The 12,527-nt window shown below is 34.5% G+C and overlaps 1 protein-coding gene across 34 annotated transcripts in view; it reads right to left on the reverse strand.

The window, feature by feature from the left end:
* Positions 1-6,867: 6,867 nt before the first annotated feature.
* Positions 6,868-12,527, reverse strand: part of PTPRD (protein tyrosine phosphatase receptor type D) — a 2,237,777-nt gene continuing 2,232,117 nt past the window's right edge. For all 34 annotated transcript variants that reach the window (XM_086685253.1, XM_086685255.1, XM_086685268.1 and 31 more), the window contains 2 exons: positions 12,108-12,243; positions 6,868-10,589 (listed from right to left, as the gene is read on the reverse strand). In XM_086685253.1, coding sequence (XP_086541379.1) covers positions 10,521-10,589; positions 12,108-12,243 — 205 coding nt within the window. In that variant the 3' untranslated portion in view covers positions 6,868-10,520. The remainder of the gene's footprint in view (positions 10,590-12,107; positions 12,244-12,527) is intronic.

Here is a 12,527-nt window from a genome sequence, read left to right on the forward strand (position 1 = left end):
CAGTTTGAGTAGGAAAAAAAAAAGATAATGGAGAACTGGAGAGACCAAAACAATTTTGGTTGCACCCAAATTTAAAGACAATTCTTTCTACCCCAGGTTTTTCTTTGATTTTATGTGTGTTATAATATACCTCCTTTAAAAATGTTTTATAATCATTTTTTTATATCATCATGTTTTTTTTTTTTTTTTAATTTTTTTTTTCAACGTTTTTTTATTTATTTTTGGGACAGAGAGAAACAGAGCATGAACGGGGGAGGGGCAGAGAGAGAGGGAGACACAGCATCGGAAAGAGGCTCCAGGCTCCGAGCCATCAGCCCAGAGCCTGACGCGGGGCTCGAACTCACGGACCGCGAGATCGTGACCTGGCTGAAGTCGGACGCTTAACCGACTGCGCCACCCAGGCGCCCCATCATGTTTTTTTTTTACAAAACTAGTTATTTAATGGCTAAATGGTAATGTATTACACATGTTACTATGGTGTGTGTGTGTGCATGCATATATGTATGTGTATAAAATTTTACATATATACAATTTCACTTATATGTATTTTTCTTTAATCATTTCCTAGTTTGGAAATTTAGGCTGTTTCCACTTTTATTTTTCTGTTATAAATATTTATATATTCTACAATTTCAGATTTCATAGATCTTGCCTACTAATTTATTTCCTTAGAATTTGCAAAAAGCCTTTTAAAAAGCAAAGGTAAATACTTTTCAGATTTATATTTTTACAGTTATATTTTAGTTTATTGAAATTCTCTTAAGTTATGAAGTTTAAGCATATTATTAAGTAAAAGATCCCTAAAGTAATTAGGAAGTTATTAATTTTTTTCTTTTTAAAAATAGACTTTGAATTTTTGAGTAATTTTAGGTTGACAGCAACATTTAGTAGAGTACAGAGAATTCCCATAAAGCCCCTGTCCCCAAAAGCATAATTTCACCTACTATAAACATCTCACATCAGAATATTACATATCCTAAAATCGATGAACTTACATTAACACCAAAGTTACCCAAAGTCAGTAGTTTACAGTAGGGTTCACTCTGCATAGTACATTCTGTGGGTTTTGACAAATGTATAATGACATGTATCTACCAGTATAGCATGATATAGAATAACTTCAGTGCCCTAAAAATCCCCTGAATTTTATTTATTCATTCCCCTCCCTCACAAAACTATTGATGTTTTTATTCTCTTTATAGTTTTGATTTTTCCAGAATGTCATATAATTGAAATCATGCAGTATGTACTTTCTCCAGATTTGATTCCATCACTTAACAGTAGGTATTTAAGTCTCCTCCATAACTTTCCATAACTTTACAGAAAAGTAAAGAAAAAAAAAAGCTTTTTTTTAAAGCACCAAATGATAAGTCATTGTCTGCTTGTATCAATGTTTCTTTGTATATTCATCTGCTGAAATGCATCTTGAATACCTTCAGTATCTGGCAAATATGAGTAAAGCTGCTATAAACATCTCTGTACAGTTTTTTTGTGTGGACATAATCTCTCAGCTCCTTTGGGTAATTATCAAGCAAAGTGATTGCTGGGTTGTATGGTACGAATGGGTTTAGCTCTGTAAGAAACTGCCAAAATGCCCTCCAATGAAGTGGTATTTCTTTGCATTCTCATAAGCAATGAATGAGTGTTCATGTTTCTCCACTTCCTCACTAGCATTTGGTGTTTTTAGTGTTTTGAAGTTTTGCCATTCTAAGAGGTATGCACTGGTATTTACAATTCATAATAACAAATAACATTGACCATATTTTCACAGGTTTGTTTGCCATCTGTATATCTTCTTGGGTGAGATGACTATTCAGATCCTTTTGGCCATTTGTTAATAGAGCATTTCATTTTTTTTTAGTGTTTAGTTCTTAGTTTTTTTGAACTGAAGTATGATTAACATACAATGTTATATTAGTTTCAAGTATACAACATGATTCAATAATTCTATCAGTGCTCATTGCATTAAGTGTAGTCACCATCTGTCACAAAACAATTTTGTTACAGTCACCTTGACTATATTCCATATTCCCTACTTTTCATCTTCATGATTTGTTTATTCTGTAAGTGAAAGTTTGTACCTCATAATCTACTTTTTCTATATCACTCATTCTCCCCACCTACCTTCCCTCTGGCAACAGTTTGTTCTTGGTATTTGAGTCTTTTTGTCTCTTTTTTTCTTTGTTCATTTTTTTCTTAAATGCCACAGAGTGAAATCATGTATTTATTTTTGACTGACTTATTTCACTTAGAATTATACCTTCTAGGCCCATCGATGTTGTTGCAAATGGCAAGATCTCATTCTTTTCTTTGGCTGAGTAGTATCCCATCACAGTCACTCTCTCTCTCTTTCTCTCTCTCTGTCTCTCACACACACACACACACACACACACAAACATCCATTCATCTATGGATGGACACTTGGATGGACACTTCCATATCTTGGCTATTAATAAATAATGCTGTAATAAACATATGGGTGCGTATATATTTTTTTGAATTAGTGTTTTTGTTTTCTTAGGGTAAAAGCTCAGTAGTGGAATTATTAGATCATATGGTATTTCTATTTTTAATTTTTTGAGGGAACTCTATACTGTTTTCCACAGTGGCTGTATCTATTTGCATTCCCACCAACAGTGCATGAGTGTTCCTTTTTCTCCACATCCTCACTAATACTTGATATTTCTTGTCTTTTTGATTCTATTATGACAGGTGTTAAATGATATCTCATTGTGGTTTCAATATGCATGTCCCTGATGATGAATGATGTTGAGCATATTTTCATGTATTTGTTCTCTATTTCTATGTCTTCTTTGGAAAATGTCTAAAAAAATAAAATGAAAAAGGTCTATTAAGTTCGTTGGCCCATTTTTATTTATTTATTATTTATTTATTTTTTTTGGTGTTTAGTTCTTTATATATTTTGGATATTAACCTTTTATCAGATAATCAATTGCAAATATCTTCTCCCATTCAGTAGGTTACCTTTTCATTCTGTTTTCTTTGCTGTGCAAAAGACTTTTATTATGGTATAGTCTTAGTAGTTACTTTTGCTTTTATTACCCTTGCATGCGGTGATATGTCTAGAAAATGTTTCTATGGATGATGTCAAAGAAATTACTGCCTATGTGTTCTTCTAGGAGTTTTATGGTGTCAGGTCTCACATTTAGGTTTTTAATCCATTTTGAGTTTATTTTTGTATATGGTGTAAAAATCATGGCCCAGTTTCATTCCTTTCCATGTAACTGTATAGTTTTCCCAGAACCATTTATTAAAGATACTGTTTTATCCTCATTGTATATTCTTGTCTTCTTTGTCATAGGTTAAGTGACCACATAAGTGTGGGTTTATTTCAGGGATCTCTATTCTGTTCCAATCATCTATGTGTCTATTTTTGTGTCAGTACTATATTGTTTTTATTATAGCTTTGTAGTATATCTTAAAATTTGGAATTGTGATACCAACAGCTTTGCTTTGGCTACATGGGGTCTTTTGTGATTCTATACAAATTGTTCTAGTTCTTTTAAAATGCAATTTGTGTGTTGATAGGGATTGCACTAAATCCGTAGATTGCTTTGGGTATTTGGACATTTAACAATATTGGTTCTTCCAATTCATGAGCTTGGAATATCTTTACATTTTCTTGTGTCATCTTCAATTTAGTAGTGTTTTATGGTTTTCAGAGTTTGGACTTTCACTTCCGTGGTTAATTTTATTTCTAGGTATTTTATTCTTTTTGGTATAATTGTAAATGATCGTTTTCTTAATTTCTCTTTATACTACTTTGTTACTTTATGCAATTTATACTACTTTATACTACTTAATGTATAGAAATACAACACATTTCTGTATATTAATTTTGTATCCTGTGACTTTACTGAATTCATTTTTCAGTTCTAGGTTTTTGGGGAGTTTGGGGATTTGGTATATATAGAATCATGTTACCTATAGGTAGTAACAGGTTCACTTCTTCTTTACCAATATGGATACCTTTTCTTTTTCTTGTCTTATTGCTTCATCTAGGACTTCCAATACTATATTAAGTGAAAGTGGTGAGAGTGGACATGCTTCTCTTGTTCCTGATCTTAAGGGATAAGCTCTCAGTTTTTTACCACTATGATGTTAGCTGTGGATTTTTCATGTATAGCATTTGTTATGTTGAGGTATGTTCCCTCTAAATCTACTTTGCTCAGGATTTTTATCATAAATGAATATTGTACTTTGTCAAATGCTTTTTTCTCCACCTATGAGACAATATATGTTTTTCATCCTTTCTCTTGTTAATGTGATTATCACATTGATTAATTTGCAAATATTGAATCACCCTTGCATCTGTGGAATAAACCCTATTCGTTTGTGGTATAGGAGTTCGGTTTGCCAGTATTTTGTTAAGGATTTTTTCATCAATGTTCATCAGAGATATTGGCCTATAGTGTTGTTGTCGTTGTTGTTTATAGTGTACTTATCTGGTTTTGATATTGGGATAATGCTGGCCTCATATAATGGGTTTGGAAGCTTTCCTTATTATCTTTTGGAATAGTTTGAGAAAAGCAGGTATTAATTCTTAAAATGTTTGGTAGAATTCACCTGTGAAGCCATCTAGTCCTAGACTTTTGTTTGTGGGAATTTTCTTTTTTTTTTTTGGATCACTGATTCAATTTCATTTCTAATAATTGTTCTGTTCAAAGTTTCTATTTCTTCCTGATTCAGTTTTGGGAGCTCATATATTTTTAGGAATTCATTCATATCTTCTAGCTTGCCCAGTTTATCAAGCAATTTTACATAATAGTCTCATAATTCTTGGTATTTCTGTGTGTCAGTTATTATTTCTCTTCCTTCATTTCTGATTTTGAGTTCTCCTTTTTATATTGATGAGTCTGGCTAACAATTTATCAATTTTATCTTTTCAAAGATCTGTTCTCTTTCTGTCTCTGTCTCTCTAGTTTTTATTTCTGCTTTTTTTTTTTTTATTATTTTTTTTTCAATGTTTATTTATTTTTGGGACAGAGAGAGACAGAGCATGAACGGGGCAGGGGCAGAGAGAGAGGGAGACACAGAATCGGAAACAGGCTCCAGGCTCTGAGCCATCAGCCCAGAGCCCGACGCGGGGCTCGAACTCACGGACCGCGAGATCGTGACCTGGCTGAAGTCGGACGCTTAACCGACTGCGCCACCCAGGCGCCCCTTATTTCTGCTCTTTATTTCCTTCCTTCTACTGCCTTTGGGCTTTGTTTGTTATTCTTTCTACATCCTTTGTGTCTAAGTTGTTTCAGATTTTTCTACCTTCTTGAGGTAGTCCTGTATTGCCATAAACTTCCCTGTTAGAGCTGCTTTTGCTGCATCCCAAAGATTTTGGATATTATGTGTTCATTTTCATTTGTCTCCATGTTTTTTTTTTTAGTAAATTATTATTAACTAATAATATCTCCATGTGTGTTTACATGTGAAATTAGCTATTTTGTCTTCTTTGGCATTCCATTCAGACATCTGATTAAAATAAGGCATCACAGTGATTAAAATTACAAATATGATTCACCTTGAACTTTTTGTCTTGTTTTCTGGTCAAGGATTGTGTGCTTACACAAAGAGTAATCAAACTTGCAAATTAAAAGCCAATTAGGTGGAGAGAAAAAATGAAGGAGAAAAAAAGCCTCTAGTTGTCTATTCACTATCAGAATTTTCAAAATAATATATGGATAATTGATTTATTCCCTATTTCCATGGCAACCAAGTAGTTTTAATAATACCAAAAATACCTGTGCTTTGCCTTACCTTATCTCATCAGGTTGACTTGCAGTCCGTCGGCCTACCATATTCATTTGCATGTAGCAAGGTGACAGCCACCTTAAACCCTCCTTTGACAACTCAATGAGCACATTCTCTTCTATCCATAACTGCATCTTGAGATGATCACTGAACCCAAATCACATCACTGAGGGACAAGAAGCCTCCATTCCATTCAAAAACCTCTATATGTGTTACTGGGAAAGTAAATTTTTCCACTTACTCGCCTGTGGTGAATCTTTCAGGTACACAAAGTTTGCTTAAAACTGACAGTAAGAAAGTCAAAAACAGGCTGGGAGACATCACCTGAGCCCCAAATGCAACTGTGCCTAATGATTAGGAATGTATTCCTACTCTTTACCTATGAGCGCACTCCTAATCTTTTAGTACATGTGTCAACGCTTTCCTTTCCTTGTAAGCCAAGGTGAATCAGACTTCCTGTCCCTAACAATTCAAAGTCCTAACTTCAAGAATCCTCTACTTTCCTTCAAAACATTTGTTAGAGTGTATTTTTATTATTTTTTTAATGCCAGCTTTCTTTCCTAGGCTGTAGTCTCTGCACAAGCAGCAGCATCTTATATATCCATATGCATCTCAACGCCTAGAATAGTTCTGACCCTTAATATTGAATAACTGAAAAAACAATTCAGGCCAACCATTTTCTTAAAAAGTTAAGAAGATTAAGAAGTTTTCCAAAAAGCTTAAGAAGTTAACATTATGGGGCTACTTTTATATGTGTGAGAGATATCTGTTGTTTCAAGATGATAATATATGCTGAAATCCTTAAATTTACAGAGTGGTCATCTACAGAGTTAAAGATTGCCCATGAGCTCTATTTTGAATGATACAAAGGGCCTCCTTCTTCCTGTATGAACTTGAGTAAACTATTTTTCTAAGCCTCACTTTGCTCACCAGTGAAAGGTGTTCACCTCAAGGCAGGCACCTGTAGGTAGCAGCCTCTTGGTAAGCCGAATTACTATTAGTACAAATGAACTTACCAGATAGCCAGAGGAGAAAAGGGGATATATATATACTCAGTTGAAAACCAAAGCACTTGAGTGGACAAAAGCAAAGGCCAAGGGCTGCATAACACTGACATTTTTATTAGAATTCATTTGTAACAAATGGAACTTGTGTCAGCAAAGAACTGATTTTCATACAGACTTCTTTCGCCACCAATGTAACGAAGTAAGAAAATAAAAAGCACGCCTTTCATTCTGTAAAACATTTACGCGTACTACTAATTAGAGGTAATTGTATTTTTTAACAAGCCATTTTACAAGTTATTTTTTTTTTAATTTTTCAGTCTATGCATCCAAAACGAGAGCAAAGAACACAACTGTTTTTATCTTTGTAAAGACACTCCAAGCTTGAATGGCAAAGCCACATACAGATGGATAGGATGGATCTGTAGCCTTCTGATCACTGCTGGAGTATCAGGGCACCCATAAACCCGAAGGAAATCAAAACCCATAAAGGAAAAAGAAAAGGGAATTAAAAATAAAAAGGAGGGACTAAAACAAGGCAAACCCAAAAATAAACAGGAAAGAAAAAAATCTCTACGTTACTGAAGAATTTTTTCCCTTCCTGCATCGATGTTGTGTTATTTACATACACACAAATGAATTTCTGAAGCAGTTTCTTACAGATGGGTTCAAGTAATAACATTATTGGGTGTAGAATCAATAGGGCAGTGCATAGTACAAAGGTATAGAAAGTGCAAAGTTCCCTAGAGGCCCTTCCCTCCCCTGGCTGTCCTCGCCGTTGTCTAACCATGCAAATCATTTTTAAAAAAGAGCTAAAATAAAGTTCTGTACAAATCACTTTTTATATATTTTGATTTTTTTTACCATTGTAACTAATTACAAAATTATACATAACTACACGTACATAGGTAAATAATAGCACCGTACTGGTTATGATGATGAAAATAATTGGAAACTTGAAAGTTTATGGTTATGGTAGATAAAGATGTTTACCTGGGAAAATCAAACTAGAATGGTTGCACAGAGTGGAATGCACATCAATGACAGTAAGGGAGTTAGTTCTCTGAACAGCGCCTAAACAGTAAGATACCTAGTCTCTGCCTCGTTTGTATGGTATGCATCCCATTGATTTTCTTCTTGTGATTATTCTCCTCTTTCTCTTTGCCAAATGGACAGTTTTTACTTCAGGGAAAGAAACTGCTCACTGGCCAGTTGTCTTTGTGCGTTAGACACCATCATATTCTACATGTCTAACATGGCATATCTGCAAGTCTGTCTGACCCCCTTTGTTTCACTAAATGAAAATCACAGCACTCAGTAATCTGGCACTTGGATAAATTTCCAAAAGATACAAAGTAAAAGAAAACAACAGATCCATATAGTGCACATTCTTCTCTGGTTCTGATGTAGGTTAGAGAGTCTCATTCTGAGGTAGCCTTCTAGATACTTTTTTTTTTTTTTAGTATTATTTATTTTTTTCTTTTTTTTTCTTTTTTTTTTTTCTTTTTTATACAAAAGTGCTCAAATAAGATGCTTGCAAGTGTTTGGTCTCTTGGATTTCATTCTACTAGTAATGGTAAAATGTGGAAAACAAAAATCTTTGTATGCTGAACAACAATGAAGTTAAAATTAAACCAAAATATTCTATCTATACCAAAACTCTTTAGGAGTTCCTTGGATATTTTGAGGGTTCTTTAAAATCATATAAGATATGGCAAACTCATGCCATTATCCATGGCTTCCTATAGCAATTTTGTTGGAAAATTTGGAATTATATTGGGAAATAAACAGTTGCTCAATTTCCCCTTTTAGAAAAATCCTAATGGACTAGTGAGTATATTCCAAAGTTGACAATGATATTTATCACTAAAATAAGTTTGGTGTAGTTACTGAATGTTACAGAATAGATTTGAAAAGGATTCTAAATAAAACAAGTAGCTTTTCCTGATGTTGGCAATCATGAAAGGAAGGGCCCTGATTATCCAAGTGCTTTGGGCTGGTACAATCACTAACATCCCCGACTTAGTTGAAAACTAGGAATGCATATTATTCAAAGAGTTTTTGTACATGTGGTAAACAGATAATGCTTTAATTGGAAGAGTAACATATATGAACAACTAATGAAAATAACCAAAAGCTAAAAAGAAATGCTATTAAAATAGGCATCAATTATAAGGCACTCTAAATGCATAACTAAAACCAAAAGGAAAAGTACAGCACTTGCCAGGAGTGCTGTATGCCACAAAATGTTTCTGACTGAATAGAGTAACATGAGTTTGGCTTTGCCCCTGTTACATATCATAAATGCAAGTTTCATAGCACATACTATAGACAATATACGATTGAATACATTGTTTTTAAACAACTTGATAGCTGATATATTACAACATTCTCCCCTCCTAAAGGGATATGCACTGACCTTTCCCACATGCACACCTCTTAGATAGTTAATAATTTTTTTATTGCACTAGAGTGTTAGAAATATTGAACTTTGTTGGAAGCCTGGCTAACAAAGGATATCTGAATATGAGTAGGTGGGTGGGGGGAGACTGGGTAGGAAATTAGGGGGTGAGGTTTGACAATCACTGATGTGCATTCCTCATTTCCCTTAAAATTAAAAGTTTATGATATTAAGAAATACCCATATGTCATAAAATTAATAACAAATTGAAAAAGATGTTTATAATACCTTTTCTACCTAAAAAAAGACCCAAAAAACAAAAACAAAAACAAAACAAAAAACAAAACAAAATCATGGAAGAACTGAATGATAGCTATATCTATCTTTTTGTGTGGACACACTGTCTATATATACATAGACACCCCTGTAAAATATGGATATATATGTATATATGTTAGCAGCAACTTTATACTTTGCGCCTCCCTGTTGATTCCAAAAACAAAACAAAACAAAATGAAGTTCTCTTTTACTGTTTGAAGAGAATGGGTACTTTCTCACCAACCAAAACTGAACAGAAGTGTAAAAGTAATCTGACAAGACCAATACTGTAGATTAAGAATATTGCACAAAAATGTGCAAATGTTCAAATTATTTGATATTTCTACAGCAAGATATTACAGATAACAGTTCTACAGCTTAAAAAAAACCTACAATTTGGAAATAAAAAATGAAGAGTTATGTATCTTTTTTTAAAATTCACTTTATCGAATGATACATTTTGTTAAAAAAAAGTTTACACAGTTAAAAATGAAGCACAGGTCAGCAGTATCTTTACAATACTAAAAAACTAAATCAAAGACTTTCTTTTTAAACATTTCCCCCCATTCCCCCTGAAATGTTATTATGAGCAGTATGGTGGGAAGGGGCGATGTCGCAGCAGAGTCCATTTTATCCTATGAGAAGCCACACCAGCAAACATCTTGCACTGAACTGTAGGACTCTGGCAATTTCTCCTCACACCTAACAAGCAATCCTGGACAAGATGGTGGTTCTTTGCTGTGATTTCTTCTTCACTTTATTTTGAATCCTTAAGGTATCTGTAAATAAAATCCTTCAGATGCCTCATCAGTCAGGATTCTCTTTATTATTTTTCAGGTTAGATTATTAAACTGTGAATTCTTGGTCCACCCAAAAGAGTTTGTTTTTATTTTGTTTTGTTTGTAATAGTCCCACTAAGTGGTAGTTAGCTAGAAGTTAAGAAGGACTTCTCGAGTGCCCTGTATGGCTCAGAAGAGACTCCGTGGATACTGAAGGGCCTGCAGTAAGAACCCAAAGTGGGTCAGGGGTTTCTACGTTGCATAGTGATCAAAGCTGCCCAGGTACTCCAGTGCGGCTCGGTAGCAGAACTGGTACTGGTCCTGCAGGAGACCAAGCATGGGAAGAAACAGGACAAGTGGCTGTGAGTACATTTTAATAGAAAGATGAAAATCAAATTCCAAAACCAGTTACAACTAGATGGGGGCAAAATCACTACTCTCATCAATTAATTCAATCCAATGATTGATCCGTTTTAGTGAGCAAAGAATGATCAGCCTCATGGGGTGTCTGTTCACTTCACCAATCAGTTTGACTAAAATAGTCTCCTTATTCCTAAGTTGTAATGGCTAGAGTGAATATTATCTTCCAGACAGTGTGAGCATTTCTCCAAGCAGTACCAAACAATTACCAATACCGAACATGTGAACATATCACTGCTGTTTTTTACAACTATCTGCTTATTTGTGATAACTTATTCTCAGTTTGCATATTAAAGACAGGCTAATTCAGAGACACACATTGTCCTGAGGAAAACCTGGATTCATTTATCTTCTGGGCTATTGAAAAAATAATTTGAATTAAAAAAATTGTATCAGATAGTAGACCTTAGTACCTGCAATCAGAATTACCCACCATCATTTCTGATGTTATTATTTAAGTAAGGGTGAGGAATAGTAGATACATAAAGCCATTTACAGAGGGCTCTGGAGTTTCAAGCTTTTCATCCCCTGAAAATGGCATCAAGACTGGCTGCCTATATCAAAAAACACCCGTGTCATTTGGCCTAATTGAGTGTGATTGCTGGTTATCTGTTCTAGAACGGCCTACATTAAAATAAAGTAACTTGAAACATGTCCTTTTTCAGACAGGAAAGAACATTGTCATATTGGAATAAGTTGGGGCATTGTTGGAGAGAGAAAAAGTAGAATTTTTGCCATAAAAGAAAGTTATTTTCAGCAGCCAATGGGGCTGAAAGTAGATAGTTTCTATTTTGCTTAAATGTGCATTTTTTTATAATAAAAATGGTAATGCAAAATAAATGGAATTTGCTTCCCTATGTTGTCACAGTAAGCTGCTTGGCTAAATGTTAAAGGGTTTTTAAACGTCCAATTTCCCTCTGCTACCCCCAGCACCCATTAAGTTTGTCAGGCCGACATCATGCTTTGGGCAGTGCAAGCCAAATGCTTGTACTATTTTGAAATCACAATTTGGAAGATATTGCGGGTAATGAATTTAGGAATACATATAAATTGTATAATTTGGCGGCCTTTTGAGGAGCAGAAACACTCACTCATTAGAAATGAACAGTCAATATGCCAGACTGGCTATATCACAAACTCATATTATTCTTAAAAAAAATAAGAATTTCATTATCAGTTATTAGGAGAGAATATGGGGTATTAATGTCTCTAGGGCCTTTCCAGGATCCAAATATATAAAATGGCATACACAGAGGGGAAAGAATGAGGTTCAAAAGTACTAAACAACTGGATTTTTCCTACAATATTTTCCTGTATCTTGTTCTGGTGGCAAGAGTCTCTGGATTCTATGAGGTCCTGGCTAATAAAACCTATTACTTGGTTCTTGAGATGTGACAAACTCATGGAGATTTTTCTCACCTCTGTCTGTACCATAGCTGGTCGTTGTGTTCTTAACATTTTGACAGTCTGGAAGATATCTACAACTCCTTCATATCTCATTCTTTCCAAAACAATGCTTAGTGTTATGAAGACTCCAGTTCTTCCGACGCCCGCACTGTCATAATGACAAAGACAGCGTTACTGGATGCGACACTCATAGTCTTCACCACGTTTGCTTGGAAGCAGACATATGTGCACCTGTTTCCATATGACATCAGGTTCTTCCACAGCAATGTTGCAATGTTCAGGAAAATGTGGGGTTGCATTAAAAAATGACTACTCTTAGGAAAATGTGTCATGGTAAAATGTGAGAATGAATGTAGGGTAATTAAGTCCTACTAACACAATGACTTTTCCACTGGGATTTGGTAAGATGCAGGAAACATAAATATGGGAAAT

Source organism: Puma concolor, chromosome D4, assembly GCF_028749965.1.
Source record: "Puma concolor isolate L17-30 chromosome D4, mPumCon1.1.hap2, whole genome shotgun sequence".
Classification (NCBI taxonomy): Eukaryota; Metazoa; Chordata; class Mammalia; order Carnivora; family Felidae; genus Puma; species Puma concolor.